Genomic DNA, 23987 nt, shown 5'->3' with positions numbered 1-23987 from the left:
AATAAGTGAGAAGAAAAAGAGGGCCCTCGATCCTCTTATCTCCCCCCCCCCCACTTGTACGGTTGTTTCAATCGTATCCTGCCAATCAGCCGATGGACAGCTCCGAATCTCTTTGTACCAAGTTTTCCAGCCGCCCTCGTCGTTCCCCGGAAGTCTTACCGAGCGTCTTTCTTCGTTTAAAAAGCGACGAGAAACGTACGAACACACACGCGCGTCCACGGAGAAATTGAAATATTTTCGAAACTACCGATTATATCGAGAAAGGCTTACATCACAGTAAGAAAATCATCCTTTCTTTTTAAATCTTCGACCCTTTCGTAAAACTCTTTTCACGACTAACTAGTGGGGGGGATCTGATCTCTCGTAATAACAAGCTTCGATATCGATCGAAGATGGCGGATAGCCATTTTTCTTGATTTCTTGGTGCTCGTTGTGCACGACCACGGTCGCTGAAGTTATTTTTGTTTCTTGCGACAGGAAGAAGCCGGGGGAGAGACGGATCGCCAGCTAATCGAGGTGCAGAGGAGAGTGCAGCTTCTTGCTCTCGGCTACTCCCGCGTCCAGCCTCCTCGTCGCCTTTTACGGCCTTAGCATTCATTCACAGTGAGCGATCATCTGTTCACGCGAAAGTTTCTCGAGTGGGTAAACAGATTCGAGCACGAATTTCGCGTCGAGTTTAAGTTTTGGTCCGCCAGTATCGTCTTTCGGATCTTTAATTCTAAGTCGCCCCCCATAGGCCAACTGCAAACATTGCATAGACTCGGGATTTCTTCGTAATTAACGTTATTTCTATCGTGGCTTTCGTGCGTCTCCGAAGGTGTCTTTTGGATACAAATAACTGTGGCGATAATTGTTGGCGATGATCGTTCGTTGACCCTTAAGTGGATTACTGGTGGCGAAAAGTTGATTTCCATTTGCCAATTTGGTAAAAATCAACGTCAAGTAAAGTAATTCAGTCGAGACTGAGAGTCCACGTAAGGGTTGAAGAAACATGGTCCCCGAAGAGACGATTAATTTAGAGCGCGTATCAGGGGGTGGGTCGCGACGGTCGTAGCCACGGAAGTCGAGCGAGATAATTATTGGAACGTCCAGAGAACAATCTAGGTCGTAAAGCATAATCGGTCAGTTGGAAACGGTGCCTAACATCCCTTAGGGCTGCGCAAGGAGAGCTCTGCAGAGGCCATTCAACCGTCTACGGGCGAGCGGGCAGAGGATTTTTACACCGCCCGGAGTCTACCTACTCCCAGCGCTCTTATATTCTTCTTGCTCTTCTTCTCTCAGCGTCTTCTTCTTCCACTTCGTCTTGTTTCTTGTAAGATCCCCGGCCTTCTTTTTCTATGCCCTTCTGATCTCTACCCGGCAGCGGCGTGGCGTGCTCGGGGGCCGTGCGTGAGAAACTCGCGCCGAAGAAGACCCTCGGAATTATGGGAAATTTCGCCTCGATAACCGAATTAAGATAACTCGACCGTCCACGAAGGATAGCCAACCCTCTGCTCGAAGTCCAAATTCATTCGCGAAACAACTAATACGAATTTCAAATTCGTTCCTAAATCAATTCGCCGGTAGCCGAACTCGAACGATCAGAATGGACGAATTTATTAGGAAACATTTTCGTTGATTGTTAGGCGCGTTATTTTATAAAATAGATACGTTTAGATACGTAGAATTTCGAGGTTGTTATAGAACTAAACAGAGTATAGTAAAAGAAAGACTTTGTTAACTTAATTACGAAAGAATTAGGAAAAATATCATAAATCCTGTAAAATTTCACTTTGTGCTTTGCAAGAGAGCATTCTTTGGGTTTCTGATGGAGCACGTTGCACGATAGAGGGTTAAAACGGATTAGATTCCGGGGGGGGATAGCGCGTAGATTAAGAGAAAGACAAAAATGGCAATGCGTATTTAACCGATTTCTAAAAGTTCACCGTGAATCACGCAAACCTTTCATTTATTTTCAGACACGAGCGCGGGATCTGTTGCGCGTAATGAAGCGGACCGTGGGAAGAAGCGGGGACGGGGAGCACCGTGGACCGATCCAGAGATAGCCATTATCAGCTATACTTGATGATACTAACCCGTAGATCCGAACTTGTGGGCTTTTTTATATGTATACCGCAAGCTCCTATCTACCGGTACATGTAGTCAGGCCAGCATTTAAGCTTTTCGACGGAACCTCCTCCTCCTCCTTCACACCCTTCTGCCTTCCTGAAAGCCCGCGGCACTTCCGGTTATCAATGGGTCTAGACTTCTTGCCGAGTGTAATTTTCTCGATCGAACCGAGCGGACGAGTATAAGGGGGAAAGGGAAAGATAGAGAAAGAGAGAGCAAAGTTGAGAAAAAGAGTAAGAGAGTCCGCTGCAATTAGTAGGTGAATCGTCCTCCCACTTCCGGTCCAGCGAGCGATTAATCACTCTCTTTATCTTTCTCTCTCTCCCATTAAACCAAAATGTAAACGTTGGAATGTGGAGCAAGCTAATTGCACCGGGAGTCGACAGTGCGGTGAACAGTTTTTAATACGAATGTGAAATTTACCATTATTAGTGGTCGCTGTATCGTTATAAAGGTGTCCAAGCTTAATAGTACAATCTGGATTAAGCTTAGTTTGAATCCATGTTTCCAAATGTTCCCAGTTAATTATTCAAGCAAACTCGATCATGTATTTTTATAATATTACACTTTGAAAATAAAGTTTGCTTCGATAAACTTGGATAAAGTCAAGAATAAACATGATTATTTTAGAGATTAAGAGATATATACAAATTTGCTCAACCCTTAAGTGGACTTTCAATCTCAATTGAATCATTTTATACTGTGTTGATTTTTACCAAATTGGCAAGTGGAAATCAACTTTCCTTTGAAGCATTTAAAAAAATAACGAAATAATAGATGATTGCATAAATTTTCAAATGATTACATTTACACTTAAGGGTTAAATAACATGCTGGGGCTTAACATTTGGACAGTTTGCTCGCAAAAGAACGTATCAGGTTTCTTCGTGTTCAGAATAAGAGGATTTCGAAACACCAACCGTCCAAGGGCGCAGTCAGAATTTTGTCTGGAAATCAATAATCGACGCATATTACAATCTTATACTTGCGATTTTCATTTTCTCTCCAAACAAAATCGTTCGTCTCCGCTCTGGCTACGCCCTTGGCGTTGATTCTGCACCGTCGGTGCCTCTTATAAGCGTTTACAGCACCTAAAGGGTCGAAAATTCTTCGAAACACGACCAGGCGAACGCTTGTCGCTCGGAGGGCTTAAAAAGCACACGCAGCGAGAGGAAAATCACGAAGAGGATAGACATTAGCGACGACGCCTGGGTGAGGTAGTAGGTTGTATAGTAGGGAATGGAAATTCGCGAGATACGAAGACCACTGTACAACTTGCTAACTTTCCCGGTCGTCGACGCCGCAACGTTTCGACGTCCAGCGAAAAGCCTGTCTTCGAGAAGAAACAAAACCGTGGCCGTTTCGTCGTAATCGCGGATTTTGTTAAAGCGTGGATGTGTAGCGTGGAAATAGCTGAAAGGAAGAATTAACACGTTGATCGCCGTGTCGCCCCACGTTTGGGTCGACAGTGTTCTCGCGAAATTAGCAGGGTCTTCCAGTTAATATACAAGAATATTTTATAACAAAGCAATTACGTAGAGTATCCCACGCACCTGGGAAAAACGTAGAAAAAATGAAACGTCAAGGCAAAGTTAAACGGCCAAACGATGCGCATATTAAATGTAATTTTATTCTGTTTAAAAGTTTTTTAATATCTACGAAAAAGTATTGAGGTACTTATGTAAAACTGATAGTTGAAACGCTAGTAACCCCCATAAAAAGAGACCCGTAAATTACGTTCCAATTTGTAGAAGTATGAAGGAAACTGTTGTTTTATATATTGGACTTGTACTGGGGCTGTCAACGTGTTAAGGTGATCTGCCGCCATAAATCTTCCGTGATTTCGCACCGAACGATGTTAGTATCAGAAATCACAAATAATAGTTGCGTTAAAATTGATTTTTACTCGCATAAAGGGTGTAGTCGTCGTTAAATTCTAAAGGAATTTGAAAGGAAAATTAACTTTTACGTGTTGCGGTCAGTAGTTGACGATTATGAGTGATTGTAATCATTTTTGGGTACAAATAACCATTATGATCGATGGAAATAGTTTTAAGTAGGGTGGGACGGATGATACAACTGGGTAAAGGGTGACTTTTTGTATAAAAATAAGTAGAAAATAAAAGGACAACAACTTTTCGTTCGAGTTGGACTTGGGCGTAAGTAGAAGAGGAGATCAATGGTCGGACGCTTCAGCTAAATTCAAATTCGATTATCTCGGAAACGAAGGCTCGAACGAAAAAATGTTACTCGTACTCTTCGACGTATCTTTTCGCGTAGAATCACCCTCCACCAATGATTTTCTTTTTATCGTATCGGCATCTTTTAGAAGTGCCAAGTCCCGACATACTGTATCCTCGCTTTCTCCTGTTACGTAATAATCATTCTCTTTCTTTGTCAAGCAGTGTTTAGGTTCAGTTCTATCAAAAATACATTACTCCGTACGCGTAACTTTCGCTGTTGGGTCCCAAATCTTAGGGAGGTTAACCGTGCATTACTATCGAAACGCGAAAGCGAATGCTCGCGCATGAAACGATCAGCAGGTTTCAATCAATTCTTTCTTAACACGTCACAAGCGACACACGACCGATAAGGGTTAAAATGAGATCATAGATTGTTGGATCACGAGGGGTAGACGGTGGTGGATCCTCTTAACGCCATTTCTACCGCGGTTTTGCGTCCGGTTGGAAATAGTTGATAGAAAGCGTTTATATAAAGTGAAAAAGTTAACGGGAAAAAACTTCTTAATTTCGACACCTTCGGTAGAAATAGTGTTAAGGAATGATAGAAGAGATCACGAAAGGGAAAGAGAAAGAGTGTGTGATTGGAATGAAAATGAGAAAAAGGGCAATGGCGGGCGGGCTGATTGTAAAGCCTGCCGCGTCGCCGGTCCCCTGAGACCCTAACTTGTGACGTCGCGACCGATATCTCACAGGCTAGATTCTCTGGTATTGGCGATGAGTGCTGCCTTTTGCCGATCAAAAGTCAGTCCTAGCATCAGAGATAGAAACACGACCGGAAACGTCGACGTTCTGTTAAGCAACGAAGTTAAAAAGACTCGAGATTCGATTACATGTCCAATTACGTCGAATTCATAATTGTTAATTCACTAAAGCGTGCAGAAACGATGAAATTATCGTGCGGTTACATGTAATTTTATCGTGACAAACGTAATCAGATTACATTTTGTCCAAATCTGGTTTACGAATGGCGTAAGTATAAAATTAGTAAAAATGCATATCTTACGAAAGCAGAAAATATTAAAAATGTTTGTTTTATTTACAACCTATTTTACCCGTGTGTTTTGTTTGATTTCTTCGAGTAAAATAAAAGATAATTTTATATCTTGATGGACTTACTCCATTATTCAATGATACATACAGGTTTTGCACCCCAAATGCAAATTTTTACAAATCAAGTTTTTCCAAAGGATTGTTTTCTTAAGCTTTTGTACTAAAAATGGAATTGAATATAAATTTATTGTTAAAATACTCAAAATTTTATATAGTTTGTATGTAATACAAAGATGTACATGAATTACTCGTTTCATAGCAAATACCAATTATTTACACATGGAATTCATAATTATATACGAGTATAGTATACAAACTGTGCAGATAATGGTAATAATATATTTATTCATATAATTGTGATATTTGTAAAGGTAACAGTTGCAGGAGTATCATTAATTACATCTACCAAATGTTTATGATTCGAAAGATCAGCTAGCATATATTTCGAATATAATTTGATGATAGAGAAAGTAGAGTATGTATTGCCTAACCAAGATCACGAACTTCAAAACAAAAGGGTGAGCAAGAGTTGTATAATATAGAACTTATCACATTTGAAAGCTTAGTTTTGAAATGTATTTTTGATTTAGAAGAAAAACGAAAGATCGATTTTTTTTTCAACTTATACAAGTTCCCTCTTAATACAAATTTTAACCTTCGTTTTAAAATTACCACATTTTGAGCAGTAAACATTGATCTCTGTATTCTTTTAATTTCATTTAATACAGTGGTATTCGGATGGGAGATTATTCAATGATGAAAGGAAGTGTCGAGGTTCTTCTCGGTAAAAGATTCATAAAAATAACATTGATAAATTATTATACCGTTGGAAGGAAGGCACAAAATGGGAAGGTTCGTATTTTGATGAATAAATTTATTTTAAAACAAAAATATTTTCCTTTAATTTTTCACATAAGAAACGGTAAAACTTCTGTGTGCCTAATATTAATGGGTCTATGACAACGTATAAATGCGACTTTTGCAGTTAAAGGGTTAAGGAATTGCATATTCCTCTGGTGGTAAGTACTGTAACTATACACTGAAGTCTGCTGAGAACCTTGAAATTACAATATAGAAAGAATATTATTCATTGAAGTACTCTAAACTACAGTGTATAGTTCTGGAATCCACGGTGATGGTTTTATAGTGACAGTGTAAATAATTTAAAAAAAATAAACATTTTTGTATTAGTCTGTATTTATGCACTAAATACCAAGATATTATCGATGGATAGAAATAGTTTTAAACTTTACTGTGGTTAAAGTGGTACACAAGCTCAGCTAGTATAAAAAATGTTACAATTACAACTATCTTTAGAATATTCAATCTCAAAGTCTCGTCCCGTCATTCAGTCTCATTCTTATTTGGTATATGGGGCCACTAATGCAAAACTGAAGTTTGTTGACAGTCGAGTCATCAGACAAACAAATATACATGGCGCGCGTTCTGTCAAAACAGGGCCATATTTTCTCGTAATGTTTGCTTAATGACGAAAATCGAATATTTTTAAACCGTTGAATTTAAAAATATCGGGTCGAAAAACAATTAGGTAGATATTGAAACTCACACAAAAACAGCAGGTAACGATCTTCGTAAGAAACGTGTAGCTATTAAAATATTAGTATTTCTTTATTCAGGATCTGATTCTGTACTCAACTCCAAATTTCTGTCGCTGATATTAATACATAATCCAATCGCCAAAATTTGTTTTCAACTTTTGCGAACATATGTTCGATGTAACATAATATTTTATTTACGCATCATTTCGATGGGATTAATTCTGGGATTAACAATTGACTAGCGTGTCCGCATTTTTTGTTCACATCCGGTGACACGACTCTGTGAACTTACCGTAAGTCCGTATTTCGATGTACATTAGATTGTCTCAACAATAATCAATACTCTGTTTTTTCGTTAAACATCTAATATCGTATAATTTCTATCGAATATGTACAATGGTCGATGGAAAATAGTTCGGGAGCATGACGAAGGTCGTTATAACGATAAAAGAATAGCATTACATCAAAAATATCGTCTGCCTTCTTCGACCAGTCGACTCAGTTCGGCGGCTGAGTAACCCAAAACCTGCTTGAGGTCGCACACGAATTTGTACACAAATCGTTTCCCGTGAACCTTGGAGATCATATCACCGTCGTAATAATACCGTAACGCACGACTTAATTTTTCATAATTCATCGACGGTTTGTTTTTACGTGCCCCCCAAAGTTGCGCGACCGCCTCGGGCTGATTTAGCTTGAATTCACCCTCTGCTCCCACCCACTGAATGGCGCCTCTGTGTTCCCGATCAGTTAACAGTTCCAAAAGAAACTGCCACAATTGTATTTGGCCGCTGTTAACCGTTCGACTGGAGGTGGCTACTGTAATGGGCGTGGAATCAATATTTTCGAGAGGAACCGGTTTTGCTTTAGCGGTTTTTTGATTTCGTACTTTTATGGACTTGTCCACGTTATTTTCCGTAGGCAAGTCCTTTTGTACGACGGCTAAAAAAAAAGACAAATTTAATTTTTAAAATTATGGAATAAAGTTTAATCTCGATATATAGTGATTCTCTGTATGGCTAATTAATTACCCAGATACAGACTCGAAAAGAATGAAATTCGCGAATACATACCGACGAATTTACACTTTCGAAGTAACTCCAAATGAGTCCAAAAGACTTCTCCCGGATCGAGAGGCACTTTCGCCTGAAACTCTTCTAGGGTAAGATTACACAACTGTTGGCCGGTAATGTTCCAATCCACTAATCTTACCGACGCCAAGTTGAATTGTCTAACGGCCCACTGAAGCCAATGTTTCACGTGCGTCTGGGTCCATTCCTTAGGATCGGCTGGAATTTTTAGCCGTTCCTGTCGATTTACACGAACGTGTGAATCGGCGATACATATCAACACTGCATCTGTTGTTAAAAAATAATACCTGTTCCTTTTTATATTGCGGATCGACCATCCATCTTATAACGTTCCGTTTATTGTCTTCGTTGGCCGACGTGGACGCTAAATAAAAAAAAATGTACTCAGAAAAATTGAAAACATTAATAATACAGTAAATGTGTATACATACTGCTACTTTCTGCCAGCTCTATATAATCTTCTGCAGGCTTCAGAACGTCCACTATATTAATACGCCTTTGCGTTGCCTTTATCTGAACATTTACTTGAACCAGTCCCTCTCCTTGTACGCACTGATCAACTAAATTTTTGTGACTTTCTAACTGAAAAACAATTGTAAATTGAAAAATATCATCACTCATTGCGTAGTCATGTTGGCTTACCATCTGTGCATCTTGCAACCAAAAAGAGTAGTCGGTTAATTCGACTCCAAGTCTTTGTTCTAATAAATTTCTCAAGGTAGACAGAGGCTCTCTTATGTCCATGTGTTGCATTAAAACACCTTCATTACAATCCTCTCCATTTGTTGTACCTTCCAATGCAAAGCTTGGCTCTACCTCTAGATCTGAACTCTCTTGTTGCAACTGAGCCATTATATCGTCTTCTTGAGACAACATAGCTTCAGGCTCCATTTTGATACGTTTTATCATGGCATAATCAGAATCATCGTCGGTGTCAAAACTGTGGAAAATAAACAAAATCTCTTTCTTACATCTAATATTATAAATCATAGATCGCGTTAAAAACAATATTATTTGTAGCTATTTGAAATTTTTCTACGTAATACGTAGAAATCAGTTTTTAGAAATATCGTAAACTATATTTCGCTTACTATAATGAAAATACATAATACGTTTTGTTAGTTTTAACGAGTACTTCGAAAAAACCAACCTTTTATCCAAACCTTTCTGTCTGCCTCCCAGATCCATGAGAATCGAGCGTAATTGTCAATCTTTAACAGGTTGTAGCGATCTCGCTAGGGAATTTCGTAATTACTACAGAAAAATTAACGAGAAGTTTAACAATAATAAAATAACAATTTATTAGACTTGTTCAAAAAGTACAACACTTATACGTGCTAACGGAAGACTATTTTAATTAGGAAGAAGGACGCTTTCGCAATTCGCCCTCTTAGACCTTGTTGCTCCCTCATTGGTTGCAATCTTGGGGGAAGTTTGTCTTGCGCGTACGAACTGCGCACTACACCTTACGGTGTGTTTTCATCCACTTCTTTGATTGGCATTACATGTAGCTGCCACTACAAGGTATAATTAACTAATTTTAACCTTTATAAATATTCGAACGGACCTTCTATTAAATTCACGGACATTTTATAATTTGTGCTTAATCAGAAACTGGAGAATGTATAGATGCACTAACTGACTAAATTTGAAATCAAAGTTCATTTTGATGCTGTTCAAAGGATACTTATAATTTGTGAATAATCATGAATTATGAAATCAAAGATTCGTAATAAATATATCACTTAATATTACACATGACTAGATGACTACTATTTTGAAGGTCAGAGGTCAACTTCAACTTATAAGTTTCATTCATTTAAACAAATTAATAAACATTTATCTTTATTCATCATATACATATTATGCTCGATACATATAATGTTAAAATAAAGTTTTATTTTTATATACAATGAAAATCAATCATTTTGTCAAAACATCGGACGTATATAAATATCCGTTATAAATTCCTTCATTTTAAAAGGAAAAATTTAATGTACATATTCTAGATTACTATATGAAATGTTTACTTAACTTGATCTAATGTATAATGAAGACTAAAATAACAGTTCAATAGTGTTAAAATATCAAACAACCGTTACATAATTATACATATCAATTACGTATTTATTTACAATTTTTATTTGCATTTCTTAATTAGATTCTGACGATAAATCTAATTTTACTGAATTTCGAGTATGTCTATACGCGAAAAAAAGAATGCAATAAAGTAGTCACAATAAATGTCAGTGATTTCGTAATTCCACTGCATGTTGAAAGAATTAAAGGAAACTAAATTATTACAAAATTTTGGTTGCATTCATATGAACAATAAAGTAAAAAAAAAAAGAGCATTATAGACAAAAGTTTAAAATTCAGTAAGTTTACTCTAAATTTTCATTATCCTCCGTGTTGTTACAAATAATTTATCCTTGACAAACCAAAGTATTACATATTTAAATTATAGTAATTTTGAAAACATTACAATTAGTCGTTTTGTATAAAATAAATATGTAATACTAATTAGCATTAGTTTTCAAGCATTTCTAATGCACATTGCAATATTTCCTTCTTATTTATATTCCTCGACATTACTTATTTAGTATGCAAGACTAGTTGCTGTGATGCTTTTTTTCATATAAATAGTTTTTACTTACCTAAGTTACAATTTAAGAGTTACCTTATGATACAAATGGAATTAAATTATAATTTGTTTTAATGCAGCTTTCAAAGAAAGACTTTTTGCATCATCTATTAAACTCAAAACAGATTGTCCTGAAAAGTTCGGTATGTTTGCAATAGCACCATATTCCAGCAGCTTTTGTGCAATTGATACACGATGATGTTCGAGAGCATGAAAGAACGGGGTTCTTCCTGAACGATTATCTTTCAAATTTATTTCTGCCCCAGCTTTTATCAAAGCGTTAACTCCTTCCAAGTTGCCGTATAATACACAATAGTGTAACGGAGCAAATCCTAAATGTAAATTAGAAAATTCGTCCGTACATCGATAGATTTAATAGAATTTTTATGACATATTTCAATGTTGCATATTTACCTGCCGAATCCACTTGATTAAGTAACTTGCGGTCTGTAACGTACTTTAATAGATCTGGTAATAAAGCAGAGGACAATTTACTAGCTAAAATTACTGCTGATTCGTGTAAAAGTTCCGATGGAATCGGTTTCGCTCCTGCTTCTAATAATACTTGTACAATACCCCTAGATGCACTGAATTTGATTGCTAATTCCAAACACGACTGAAAAGAGATTAAATATTTTTCATCATCCAACTTCCATTACATAAAATTCAACGCGAAAGTATAAGTTTACCATGCGATTTGCCGTTAAAACGTCGATGCTAATTTTCGAGGCTTTTAAGACTACCAACAGTCTTTGTACTTCCCGTAGATTATTATTTTTAACGGCTCTATGTATACTCAACGTTCCATCGTCGTCCCACTGTTGCAACGTTTGAAAGTCTTCTTGTACTTGCATAGCAACTTTTTTATATAACGAATGAGGCGGTGCCAATATTTGTTTCACTTTATTGACGCGCGCGTTCGTATTAAAAGATTGATTCAAAAAGTTATCTATATCGCTAATATCGTCCATGGGCGGTTCTAAAGTCAGATTCGGGAGCAGATAGTCGTTATCGATACAATTTAAGTATGTACTATTTGATTCTATCGGCGTGGTCAAATTAATCGGATGATTAACAGTCGAGCGCTCTGTTTGTTTTATTCTTTCTAAAATAGGAGTGTCTTCTTTTACCAATACAAAACTGTTCTCGTCAAGGAGTCCGAACACGTCGGTTTGAACCAAAGAATCATGAATCGTTTTATAGTTTTCGGGCGGAGTAATTGGAACATGCTTTGCTACACCTATTCCACAGTCCATTAGCGCTTGTAAAGCTTTAGCTCGAAGTTCTTCGTCTTTCACGCTGGTCAATGCTTCTTTAATTATATTCCAGTGCTGAGATAATTTCTCCTCTACGAACGCCTCTTTTTCCTTATCATTATTCGTATTGCTATTATAGTTTTTAGAATTTGGCTCTTCATTCTTTACATTCTTGTTAATAGACGTATTTTCGATCGTACAGGGAATTGGACTATTATTTACATTATTAAATATATTTTGAGATTCACTATGTATGTTTTTGCTGACTGTAGGCACTGAAGTACAATTTTTTTTCTGAGCATCATTCGGGTCTCTTTTAATAATCATATTTTTATTATTGGATGTAGTAACAACATTATTTCCTATTTTTCCTTTATCTTGATGCTTATCATGCACAAATTTATCGATTATTTTTGGTACCTCAGAATTGATTGTTTTTTTTTGAGTATTTACATTATGATCTATATTATTGTTATTTATCGTATTATACGAATTTTCAATACTTTCATTGTTTTTTTCCACCATCTTATTTCCGCTGATAGACAAAGAATTTAATGTACTATTATCTTTTGTCAGAGTAAGTGCACTAAGTTCATTAATGTTTATTTTGTTTTTTGATATTGTTAGCTTTTCACATTTTACCACTGGAAATTTTGATTTTGCTAACTGCCGATATTCCTTTGGGTCTAAAGATTTATTGATATTCGACGTATTTGTTTTAATGGATTTTTCCATTTTCTTATTTTGTAAACTATCGCTTTCTTTAATATTATTTATGGGTTTAATCAACAGCAATGGTTGATGAGTTTGTTTCTCATCCATACTCTCTATATCTGATGACTGTTGACTAATTGTGGCAAGAAATACTTTGTTTGGAGAAATTGGTTTCTGTATCACCTTTGTTGATCCATCCATATTCTTTAAAGGTACAACTAAAGAGTTCAGAGGTTTATTTATTTTGTTGTTTTTATTTGAAATCAGAGCTGATTTGGTTAAGGTAATGATTTTAGAATTCAATGGTGTGTTTAATTCTTGGGTGGGGAATTTCACTTGAATTTCACCCAGATCTCTACCATCCTGTGATCTTATTCTCAATTTCTTTACGTTGTTCGTCATTAGTATACTTGTTGAATCCTTTGCATTGTTTGTTCCATTCTTTATTTTAGGTGTACTAACGCTTTTTATTGACGCCTTACTTGGAAACTGTACCGGCAACTTAAATTCCCGTCTGCATTCTATCATTTTGACTTCATTTATGCTCCGAATTTTCTTGGCTGGAGGCGGAGACATTGACTCCATTTAAATATTATTTTTTTTTTGGTAAGCCCAAAAATTAAAACAATCACACAACTCCACGACACAAACGAAAAAAGAATTACAGAATTCACGATAATATGCTGCGACGACTCATGTTGAGTGTAACCTGTAACCAAGTAAACATTGCAACATTAGACGCTGTTTAAGGTAAACGTGTTAAACAAGCATATTTGCATGATATGTGTGTAAAAATAATAAGCGTTTTACAACCACAATTTGTCAAAGGTTGATAAGATTAAATTATTCACAAACAAAACAGGAATTACCGCGCCACGTTTTACAAAGCGGGACATCCCTACGTAGGACATTCACTGCCCCCTGTTTCGTACCATGAAAACATCGTTTCGATGGTCACAGCGACGCTCGAGCGAATGCGATACTTTGACCCATTTTCCATGATCATAGTAACTAATGTAAAAGTAATAAAATTCACGCGTAAATTATTGGAACAGTATTTTGGATAGAAAACAAGCCACTTAACAGAAGCAGAATCAACTATATTGAACGAATTATAAAAGAAGAAGTCATGAAATAAGAACTTGTATAGTGCAACGACGAGAATTTGAAAATTATCGATATCATTACTTTGATTGAATATACGCTCTCATGCGGTTTCGCGAGACAAAAATTATTGAATTTCTGGAATCTTACGCATAAATCACGTACGTTTTATATGACAATTTACGTTGTGACATTCCGTTGATACATATTATTTAGGTCACTGATAACGTTGGCGACACTGACGGGGAATTTATTTCTTTCATCGACGTCACCGTGCACGTTATCGAAGAAAACCCAAACTAAATATTTATTAATATTCTACAATGAATCGTAACAGAATTTGTATCAAGAATCGTGTCTTCTTATCGACTGACGATGTTGTATCAACAAGCTTTGGATTTTAGTTTTCCATGAGTAATTAGTACAAAATATGATTTGCTGGTGTCAAATGGATTCTGACCATTTAAGTGAAAAGTTACTAAGCTACAGTTATTCCTTCGATTGACAGGTGCATGCAGTGTTTTAAATACGATACAACTATGTGCCAAAAACTAGTGATTATTTATGTACACTTGCTTAAAGAAGTATTCCCAGACGTTCTCAATTATATTTAAATTCATGGACAATGTTGGCCAATATAAACAAACTATTTCTTGCTCTTTATGCATAAATGTTGTGTACTTTGACTATCCAGTGCAAAATTGGGCTCTCGTAATTCTACTGCCTCTCTCTTAATATGGCTCGTAAGTCGGTGTTGCGTTCCGATCTGTGGTCTAGGGGATAAGGAGGTGAGTTGGTGCTCATGGAGCGCTGACCCGCTCTGCTCGGCGAGGCGCGCAAAATAAAATTTAGAAAATTTTCAGATGTAATTTCAACGATTTTATTTATTCAGACTTTTCGATAATTTCAATGTTCGCTCTACTGTCTCATCCCTTCTCCAGGAAAATTCTAGATCCTCCCTCAGGGTTGTCCTGGTCCAATTGGGGGTTGGGCCCCGTTCGTCAGAATCTTCTTCGATCGACGATCCACCTTCGAGCCGCGTGAAAGAGGGAGTTACGCGGCCATATTCGTAGCGGGCACATGTGCTGAGGGAAAATGTGAAAACCCAGAAAATAAACGGAAACGCGAAATGAAGTACCGTGAGGGCCCCGTTGTGTTTCAAGATCCTCGCGAGATTTAGCAGAAGTATAAATTCATCAGAAGACGACGGAAACTCCGATTCGTCACGGCCTTTAGAAAATGAACCAAGTATTTGTAAGGAATGCCTTCTTTTCTCGCTCGACCCTTGCCTTTCCCTGCTTGACGCTGGTTCGTTTGAATCACGCTCCGAATTCTAATGGAGTTACATGATCGCGTACTCGATGGTCGTTAATCGAGTTCCCATTAGCATCGGCTTTGTTGAAATTAAATAGATTCTGGTACTAAAATGTTACTAAACGATCAAACATATTTGCGATTTGGTGTCGCTAGTGTCGTGACAATGACTTTTGTGAAAGTTTTTCAAACGAACGAAAGTAACTGAAGAGTGTCTGGTAAGTTTCGTTAAAAATATCCGCCACGTGTTCTCTCGAGCGTCGTTGCGCAGGAAAGGGGAACGATTGACAAAAGCAAGAGAGAGGGAGAGGGGGAGAGAGAAATGCGAGGGGTACTAGAATTTCAATTGTGTCTGTGATCTGTAATAGCAAGTGACACCGAGTAAAGTAACCAGTACCGCGAGCCACCGCGTACTGTTGCTGCGACTGTGGTGTACACGTATGGAGCAAAGAGGCAAAAGGCGCAGATTTTCGTAGAGGCTCGTCGCGCAATCATGGACGATCGCCGTAACAGCCGCGAAGTAATCACCGTGTTGTTTCTGTGCCTGCTGTGGTACGTGATATCATGCAGCAGCAACGTGGTCGGCAAGATGCTGCTCTCGCAGTTTCCGTACCCTATGACAGTGACCATAGTTCAATTAACCTCGATCACAGTCTATTCCGGCCCGTTTTTCAATTTGTGGGGTGTACGAAAGTACTCATCCGATATTTCATGGGGTTATTATTTGCGACTGATTGTGCCACTCGCTTTGGGCAAATTTCTGGCGAACGTCTTCAGCCACGTCAGCATCTGGAAGGTCCCCGTTTCGTATGCTCATACTGGTATAAAAAAATAGTATTTTGTCAGAATAATATCGTTTCATGCTTGTTTTACGAACTTTACTTCGTTCATTGATCTTTACAACAAGATTGACATTTCTTCAACCTTTCGGTTTGATACCTTTTCGAAACACACGAGGATCGTTTAGAATAACATTTGACAGCGTTTTGAATAAAGATAACAGGTTATTAACAGAGATAGGAAAATTTTACTGTCGAATAACGAATAAAAAAGTTAGATTCGCTCATGAACTAATCTTTGTTTCAACGTACATACGTACGTAGACGTCAATGTATGAATCGATCGAGAATTTGCATTCGTTTGTGAATAAAATTTACTGTAATAGGTAATCTGTGTGTGTTTTAAAGAGGACCTAAATAAAACGTCAATTTTGTTTGTGACAAATAAACAAACTAAGATAATACTGTTTTGATAGTCACGTGCGTACGTACGCCTCCGCGCGCGTGTATTTCAAAAATAAAACTCTTCGACCTTCGTGAGTCGCGAATGCTCTTGTTCGCCGTTGCTTTGGTCGAATGTTTTGATCCAAGTGATTTTTGGCAGATGCATCTTCCGCTTTTGCGCATTATATCCGATTATTGGATTTGACAACTTTGTGTCAAATCACGAATCTAGTTGAAAAAAATATTACTTATCAAAAACTTATTTTCTGCTACAACCAATAGATAACTTGTTATCTTAAATAACATTTTTTCTTGACTTAGTCTCTATAGATTTTGTAATTCAAATTATCTTTATCTTATTGCAAATCACATTTTCCTACACATTTCTTTTTTTAAACTATTTGTAATAGAAATATAATCCAATGGAATGTTAATATTCTGAAATGAAAATTTGATTATAGATATGTAATAATATTTATTCAATCTGTGAAGAATTAAATGTGATTTGCAGAAAGGTGAGTGTGATCCTCGAAAGGATTAATTTGGAGTGCAAAAGTTGCATTGTAAAGAGACATTGTTTCAAAGGAAGTTCGTAGGAGCATGTTCTTTATTTTAAATTTCATCAATCTCATATGTTAACTGAAGTTTGGCTTTGTCCCAGTGAAGGCTACAATGCCCTTCTTCACGGTGTTCCTGTCAAGAATCATAATGAAAGAGAAGCAGACCTGGAATGTGTATTTTAGTCTAGTTCCAATTGTTGTTGGTGTAGCCATTGCTACTCTGACAGAGCTTAGTTTCAATATGATCGGTCTATTGAGTGCTTTAGCATCCACCATGGCATTCTCCTTGCAAAATATTTATTCTAAAAAGGTATTTATACTTTTCTGGCAGTAATGATATTATTATCAAAGTTGCACAAAGTTTAAATTCATGGGTACCAATTTATTAACTATGTTGTCGTTTTTAGGTGCTGCACGATACAGGGATACATCACTTGAGGCTTCTACATGTTTTGAGTCAGCTGGCACTGATTCTTTTCTTTCCCATATGGTTAATATACGATTTGAGCCGGTTAATATACAATCCAGTTACCGGCGATTCGGTAGAATTAAATTACGATATAATGGGCCTGTTATTTTTGGATGGTATCTTGAATTGGTTTCAAAATATAGTCGCATTCTCCGTATTATCCATCGTCACTCCTTTAACTTACGCGGTGGCCAGCGCGAGCAAACGTATATTCGTGATCGCAGTAAGTTTGTTTGTGCTTGGTAATCCAGTGACATGGTTAAATATATTAGGAATGACGCTGGCCATTTGCGGGGTGCTGTGCTATAACAAGGCCAAATACGATCAGCGGCAAAGAATAGAGAATCCAACGGCTCTTCCGAAATATTACGATAAAAATCGTAATGGTACCACGGGTTCCTTCATGGTAAATGGATGGGTCGACAAGAAACAGCAATTGTTAAATGTCTAGTCCGAATTGTTAATTTCTTTTCGTGCTGACAAATTTGTATAAGTTTTGTCCGTCGAAACAATTTGTGTTAACGTTCTTGCTTTTTTTAAAGTTAGACCTGCTGGCAAGGTGAGACACATTGTTCAATTCGAAATGGTTTAGCGTTTACGGCTGATTGCTGGGTCAATTAGCATGAAATCCGATCAGTTGCTGATCCGATGAACATTCCTGTTACTCCGATAACAAAGGCGAAGAATAGATAAATCAGATTTCATTTGTCATTCAAACACGTATATTCGATATCGAGCAGCATTCGTATAGTATTGATTAGGTCTTGCGTTATAACTTTCGCAGTCCTTAGCTCACTGATATGAGAGTGTGACGCGCTTTGCTAAATGAAGGAATTGTAAACGAGATGGTAGGAAGTAAGAAATGGAAAGGACAGGGGAGCGTTTCGTCTGCCTTAGATGCCGGGGTATTGTCGAGGAGCGTATTATATAGGAGCAAAAGGGTCAGTCGAGCGCTCGCAAGAGAGCTCGCAAGAGCAAATCATTTTCGCAAGCATATAGAAATGTGTTAGTAGAGGGTTGACAAAGGCACGCGTCGTTGATATCCTACAAGCGTGCACTCGTGCGTGGTGTGCGTGGACTTGTATGCAGGAGAAAATGTTCTAGCTAAAAAGCAATCTATCTTATTTTTATAAATAAAATACAGGTGTGTACAAAAATATACCAGATACGTTCGCCGGACGTTTCGATACGACTCGTTTGCTGTCACTTTAACCTCCTGTCCTACAGAGTTTTTATAATATTAAGAGGAGACACTGGTCTGGCTATGGTCAGGTCTAAACGTGGACCGGCCGCAGCGATGAGTGGAACGGCCAGACAACAGTCACAGTCCTCCGTGCTGGCCTCGTTAACCCGAAGAATTCTGTCGTAAGGTCGTAGAACACCGTCGCAGGGGCCGCCGGGTCTCAAACGATTTATGTAAACTCCCCTTTCGTACAAACCGTCCGATACCGAAAACCCAAAATCTTCGTACACTGGATCCTTGTGTAGCGACACGTGGACGATCTGTTGAGGTCTGTCGGAGTTGCTGCGTTCCTGTGGACTAACGGACAAGAATAAGATTGAAGCAGCCGTGCTCAACCTGCGGCGTAGTAGGTCAAACAGCGATTTATTAAATCATTTTTAATTTCTTTACTGCATCACTGAACACTGTATCATGTTTTTTTACCCAGGGAAAGGTGGCATAGGTAGATCCAGTTGACCACTGTCCACCGAGGCAGTTTCCCAGAGCCTCAAAATTTCTGGACCCGCTCCACTATTCTCTCCCAACTCTCCCCAAGAATCCACTGCGCTGTCCACGCTTGGGAGACTCTCTCTTGCTGGTCGCAGAATTCCAGTAGGATACTGTTGAGCCGTGTCGCTTCCTATGCTGGAGTCCCTGCAATAATCTCTATAAAATCCAACATTCCTTGACTACTTTCCATTCGTTTTCTTTACTTGTGCCACAAACAATACTGTTGGCTCGTTAGACTAAAACTTAATTACTAATTACTTAGTCTTTAATATACGTTGGATTAACATCCGTCTTACAAAGAATTTATTTACAAAAATTAATCTCTTTTTAGGACAGCTAGTTTTTAGAACTTAAGTTCCAGGGCCGAGGGCTAGATATTTATAGTAACAAGACAAGGGCCCATGGCCCTACTGAATTCTATCCCAAGTCTTCGACACGTGGAAAGTCAGTTCGCATCAATATTCGTAGATCTAGCGTTAATTGTTACCTTATCAATTAAAGGTTACCTAGTTTCTGAGACGGGGTCTGGTTTCCTGACGGTCAAAGCAACGACCGAGCTTCCAGGTCGATGCAATAACTGCGCCGCTTGCCTCAGGTCACCCGGGTCCAGTTTCTGCCCGTCTATCGCCAGCAGTCTATCCCCAGGTGCCAAACTTCCGGTCCTGTAAGCCAACGATCCCTTACGAACTTCCGTGATGATGAGATCTTCGTTCACCGTTAGACCCACATCCGGCTGGCCACCCACTGGTCTCGCCACACGCACGGTGAACACTCCGGAGCTGGGTACGACCGGTCCACCGACCTTGTACTCCGTCATCAGTTCGATCTGTTGCGAAACGACAACGATTTTTAGCTTTCGAACGTAGGGAGACACAACACGACCAAAACTACGCCAAAGAAAGGAACCAGCCGCTCACCACTTGCGAGGTATCCAGTATGTTGCTGACTTCCGTCGACTGTAAGTCCCTCAGGATTCTACGATTAATCGCCAGCACTTTGTCGCCGGGCAGAAGAACGCCGCTGCGCTCAGCAGGGCCGCCAGCCTCCAGCAAGCTGACAGAATAGCTCAGACGATCGTCCGCGGGCTTCAAGGCCAGACCAAAACCCTTGTGATCGGGTCTCAGAACCACGGTTAGACTCTCCTTTGTCTGAAGGGTCTGATTGGAGGTCTGTTGCGCCTGTGGCTGCGCCCTCCTCTTCACTGTTCTTTGAGAGGCACTCGGAGGCCTGGGCAGTATCTGCAGCCTGGCGATTCGAGAGGCGTCGAAATTGTTCCTAAGCAGCTTGGCTGCCGTCACGGCGTCCTGGACCGGAGTCTCGTCGACGGCTAACAGTTTGTCCCCTGGCTGCAATGCACCGCAGCGATCCGCCGTGCTTGCTGGCCGCAGGCTCTCGATGTAGACTCCGTTTGGTGTTTCTCGAACTGTTAAACCCAGTTCTCCTGCAAATATCATTGTATTGTTAAAGATCATGGCGCAGGAGGAATTCTGGTCATCTGGCTCTGCCAATGGCTAGAATCCTTTGGGGAGTAACGACCCCACGCATCCGAGTTAGCATCACCCATGCCGTGAGGTGCAAAAACTCGACCAGGTACGGACACAAAAAATACTCTTAGACGTATGTACTGTTAAAAAACAAATTTAGTTCTTGTGGTAACGTAGGATCGAACCAGGAAGGAAGGAAACTGAGCGTCAAGAAGGCGAATCATTTAATCCTTTAGTTCTGAAGAAGGTACAGTAGTGTCCGCTTTAATTTAACAAGATTTGTCTAAACAAACGTCTCTCACTAGTCACTAGCTCGAGCTTCGATATCTGATTCTAGCAAATAAGGACAAAGAATGGATACAGTGGGAGGAATCGAAACAGACATAGCAGCGATAAAAAAAGTTATCAGGTAATAAGAGAATTTCATTTTAATTTAAATGAGTACAAACATGATCGGATTGTATGTACGGACGTCAAGTTAATAAATATTATTTTTTTAAAAATCACTATCCGCCCCGTTTTAAAGTAAACTGACAATTAATTGAAAATTAAGGTTTTCTTGAAAACGTGAACTTCTGTATTGTAATTTAATTGTCGTAATCCGAGACTATTTGTTCTCTGACAGTTTGTTACCGCTCTAACTGGCAATATTTACAGAGGCTGAATGGAGTTCGTCGGTGTACGGTTCCGGGAGCTCTATAGATCTTCGGAGCTCGGTAATTAGAGATCAAAAATAGAACCTTAACTAACCCTTTGCACTCGGTTCGTGGAAAGTTGTAAACGGCTGGTAGCTAACCAGCAGAGTTCGGGCGTTTGTAAACAGTTAAGATTTCACCTAGAATCTTTATTTATCGTTGACTCATGGAACCTGCATCCCCCAACTGTAACTATTTATAAGGACATCGTGGAGGTTTTGAAGCAAACGTTTTCGTACCATCGAAAAAATAAGAGAAAAATCATCGAGTAAGACAAATGTCACCGCCAAGTGAATTGAAGGAACGTTTTGAGGATTAGAAGAAGGAAACAATATAAACTTGAAAGAACGAACGCTGGTAGTTCTAGTGTTCAAGAAACCGATAAGTTAAAAACAGATTACCTGAGAGTCCTCGTTCGATCTGCACCAGGAGGGGGCCAGAAGTGGCTGTTCTAGCTTCCTCCATGTTAGCAACGTCGTACTCGATGGTCAGGGAAGCAACCGGTGCGTCGGAGCTCCTCCTGAGAGCTCTCTGGGCCTCCGTCAGTGTCAGGCCCCTGAGTTCGGTGTCGTCCACGGCTAATAGCCGGTCACCAGGCCTGACCCTCCCCTCTTTCGCCGCTGGTCCGTCAGATTTCACACCGGTGACGACCAACGCTCTTGAAACCCCGCCTCTGAGGGTAACTCCGAGGCTTCCGCACTCGCGTTCGACTCTGATCTGTGCAACCTTCGAGGACACGCTCGACGGGGCAGACACGGTCCCATCCTGATCGTCCAGCAACAGGAAACTGTGCGGATGATAAAGCTGCGCGGAGATCTCGTCGGTTCGGGCCGAGTCTGAACTCGCGGACGTGGCCACGCTTTCCGGCCTGGCGCGGTTCTTGTGCGAGCGCATGTTCGTTAATCTCAATGAACTGAACATCCTCGACTACCTAGGTATCTTAACTGCGACTGATACCTTCGCTGGGAACGACGATTAGCATTGCTGACCACGAGAATTTATTCTGTTCGTTTACCGGGATCGTTTACATCTTTCAGCAATAGTTCTCAAGTTCGCGACACGATTTGAAAGACGATAGTCTTGGTCGATTATAGCAACGATCTTAGAAATTTGTTAAAATCTGTAGCCGTTTTCGAGGTCGACAGTTAAGAATCACTGTATCGAAGGCGGTCGTACCGCTTTGCATCCTTCCAGAGCGGTTCTTAAGCTCGCGACAGTTTTATAGACGACAAACCTTAATCTCGATCTCAGAAATTCTCAAAAATAAATACGCCGATCAAGAATCACTATATCGTAGATTCACTCGCACCCGGCACACGGAGGCACCTAATTCGGCTCGGTTAGGTGTCCATCCGACGAACCTCGTTGCAGTCGATCGAAATTTATTTTCGTACGACGAATTTTTCCTCCAAAATTCGACGAATCCCCACTACGAAACTCGCGTCGCGTGGACCGTGCAGAGTGTCCGTTTACTTCGCGAAACGATCGGCACCCGGAGAACGCAGGGACGCGTTTCCGCCTCGGTCGAAGCAGCAGGTCGCCGAAGAACACGTAGAATCGTGACAATCGGTGGATCTCGTTTTGCTCGTGGTGTAAACAGAGTCGTCGGTGTCTTTGTTCGACGACTCGTGGCGAGCAGCAGCTCTTGCCGGACGAAACTCGTTGGAACTGAACGCGGAGAACTGTAACGAGTGGTGATGCCTACTCAAAAATAACTCGCCAATATAGGGCCGCATCCACGTGCAGACGTGGACGTCTATTTATACCAGCGTCACCCTCGCGTCGCTCGGACGGCGCATAAGCGAGTGCGGCCCTGCGGGCGCCCCGCAGTCGCTGCACCGTCAAATAAGTCTGCACTTCTCGTTAAAACTTTAGACGATTTCGTCTGTGCGCGGATGTTCTCGCGGTCGGGCGTCGTAAACGCTCGGCCAACCGTCTGAACCCGCGCCGCGCTTAATTTAACGAACCGAAGAGTTCTTAATCTCCTCTTGTATTTTTAGTTGCCGATATCGTCGTCGTCGAAGCGTCGAAACGCCGGTGGACCGAATTTACTGGCCGATCTGGCTGGAAAAAGAATTCCCCCTCCTACGAACAGGTGTCTGTTCACTGTAATTGGAAACAAAGTTATTTAAAATGAACGAACGAGTCGAGAAGATATCAAGAAAGAAAAATTACCAAATATCCAAGCTCTTATGACTTTATTGTCCGCTGTGCGAACGTTTCTTGCGAGAAGCTGAAGAGCAACGAAGTCAATGGGTGGGAGGGTGCGTATGAAAGGTCAAAAGATGAACGAGAAAAGGTGGACTTCTGCGAAACGGAGATCTGATCGGTGGGAGTAGGGGAACGGCGGTGGAAGCGAGGAAACGAGTCGAGCGGCTAAACAGCTTGAAATTGAAACGGGGAAAGACTTAGAGAGGGGAGGGAAACCGATGGAGAAGAGGTTGCAAAAACTGAGGAGTTGAGAGGTTCGGTCAATGGACCCTGAATCCGCGTTCTCTTGCCCCACGACTTCGTTGACCGGCTATCGGATGTAGATTTCTTGTTTGTCGGCGTTAACCCGTTAACACGTCGGCTACTACGTCGTATGCATCTGATACTAATATAGGACTGTCCAAATTGAGCGTCGTATCGTTAAATTGACCCAAAACGCATATACTATTTCTTAATAGTAGATACTAAAATGAAAGGAAAAGATATCAATCTTTATTGAAAAAATGGCAACGTTTTGGAAGAAGCAACAA

General features: G+C 39.8%; 4 protein-coding genes across 7 annotated transcripts; 1 reads left to right on the top strand and 3 right to left on the bottom strand.

Moving 5' to 3' along the window:
* Positions 1-6230: 6230 nt before the first annotated feature.
* On the bottom strand, positions 6231-9432 carry Ets97d (DNA-binding protein Ets97D). The gene is made up of 6 exons (XM_076773948.1): positions 9202-9432; positions 8694-8991; positions 8483-8633; positions 8339-8415; positions 8034-8268; positions 6231-7902 (listed from the first exon to the last, which is right to left on the bottom strand). Exons 1-6 carry the CDS (start codon positions 9237-9239, stop codon positions 7424-7426), a joined length of 1278 nt encoding a protein of 425 aa, XP_076630063.1. The 5' UTR covers positions 9240-9432; the 3' UTR covers positions 6231-7423.
* Positions 9433-10018: 586 nt separating this feature from the next.
* Positions 10019-13952, bottom strand: LOC143346769 (uncharacterized). Of its 3 annotated transcripts, none has more exons than XM_076775232.1 (5): positions 13935-13952; positions 13479-13676; positions 11385-13374; positions 11110-11311; positions 10019-11027 (listed from the first exon to the last, which is right to left on the bottom strand). In XM_076775232.1, exons 3-5 carry the CDS (start codon positions 13248-13250, stop codon positions 10750-10752), a joined length of 2346 nt encoding a protein of 781 aa, XP_076631347.1. In that variant the 5' UTR covers positions 13251-13374; positions 13479-13676; positions 13935-13952; the 3' UTR covers positions 10019-10749. The 3 variants fall into 3 exon arrangements, with proteins under 3 accessions (XP_076631347.1, XP_076631346.1, XP_076631348.1); XM_076775231.1 differs by having other exon boundaries at positions 13535-13676; XM_076775233.1 differs by lacking the exon at positions 13479-13676.
* Positions 13953-15393: 1441 nt separating this feature from the next.
* Positions 15394-18527, top strand: LOC143346435 (solute carrier family 35 member E1 homolog). Its single transcript, XM_076774516.1, has 3 exons — positions 15394-15904; positions 16968-17176; positions 17274-18527. The coding sequence occupies exons 1-3, from the start codon at positions 15577-15579 to the stop codon at positions 17784-17786; spliced, it is 1050 nt and encodes a 349-aa protein (XP_076630631.1). The 5' UTR covers positions 15394-15576; the 3' UTR covers positions 17787-18527.
* Positions 18510-23081, bottom strand: Grip (Glutamate receptor interacting protein). 2 transcript variants are annotated; one of them, XM_076774514.1, is made up of 5 exons: positions 21648-23081; positions 19985-20508; positions 19574-19893; positions 19002-19223; positions 18510-18875 (listed from the first exon to the last, which is right to left on the bottom strand). In XM_076774514.1, the coding sequence occupies exons 1-5, from the start codon at positions 22165-22167 to the stop codon at positions 18557-18559; spliced, it is 1905 nt and encodes a 634-aa protein (XP_076630629.1). In that variant the 5' UTR covers positions 22168-23081; the 3' UTR covers positions 18510-18556. The 2 variants fall into 2 exon arrangements, with proteins under 2 accessions (XP_076630629.1, XP_076630630.1); XM_076774515.1 differs by having other exon boundaries at positions 19002-19211; positions 21648-23079.
* Between the last annotated feature and the right edge of the window lie 906 nt (positions 23082-23987).

Source organism: Colletes latitarsis, chromosome 10 (genome assembly GCF_051014445.1).
Source record: "Colletes latitarsis isolate SP2378_abdomen chromosome 10, iyColLati1, whole genome shotgun sequence".
NCBI lineage: Eukaryota > Metazoa > Arthropoda > Insecta > Hymenoptera > Colletidae > Colletes > Colletes latitarsis.
Note: the sequence above shows the minus strand (reverse complement) of the source record. Positions and strands in the feature narration are given on the sequence as shown.

Bases quoted from the DNA above. Each gene is read 5' to 3' on its own strand.
- Grip (XM_076774514.1), bottom strand. From the start codon at position 22,167: ATGTTCAGTTCATTGAGATTAACGAACATGCGCTCGCACAAGAACCGC. The intron at 19,894-19,984 runs GTGAGCGGCTGG...GTTTCGCAACAG, and splicing joins TACTGGATACCTCGCAAGTG to ATCGAACTGATGACGGAGTA. The intron at 19,224-19,573 runs GTAACCTTTAAT...TGGATTTTATAG, and splicing joins GACCCCGTCTCAGAAACTAG to AGATTATTGCAGGGACTCCA.
- LOC143346769 (XM_076775232.1), bottom strand. From the start codon at position 13,250: ATGGAGTCAATGTCTCCGCCTCCAGCCAAGAAAATTCGGAGCATAAAT. The intron at 11,312-11,384 runs GTAAACTTATAC...ATCTCTTTTCAG, and splicing joins TTTTAACGGCAAATCGCATG to TCGTGTTTGGAATTAGCAAT. The intron at 11,028-11,109 runs GTAAATATGCAA...ATTTACATTTAG, and splicing joins TAATCAAGTGGATTCGGCAG to GATTTGCTCCGTTACACTAT.
- Ets97d (XM_076773948.1), bottom strand. From the start codon at position 9,239: ATGGATCTGGGAGGCAGACAGAAAGGTTTGGATAAAAG. The intron at 8,269-8,338 runs GTATTATTTTTT...GTAAATCGACAG, and splicing joins CGCAATATAAAAAGGAACAG to GAACGGCTAAAAATTCCAGC. The intron at 7,903-8,033 runs GTATGTATTCGC...CTTTTTTTTTAG, and splicing joins TCGAAAGTGTAAATTCGTCG to CCGTCGTACAAAAGGACTTG.
- LOC143346435 (XM_076774516.1), top strand. From the start codon at position 15,577: ATGGACGATCGCCGTAACAGCCGCGAAGTAATCACCGTGTTGTTTCTG. The intron at 15,905-16,967 runs GTATAAAAAAAT...GCTTTGTCCCAG, and splicing joins CGTTTCGTATGCTCATACTG to TGAAGGCTACAATGCCCTTC. The intron at 17,177-17,273 runs GTATTTATACTT...TGTCGTTTTTAG, and splicing joins AAAATATTTATTCTAAAAAG to GTGCTGCACGATACAGGGAT.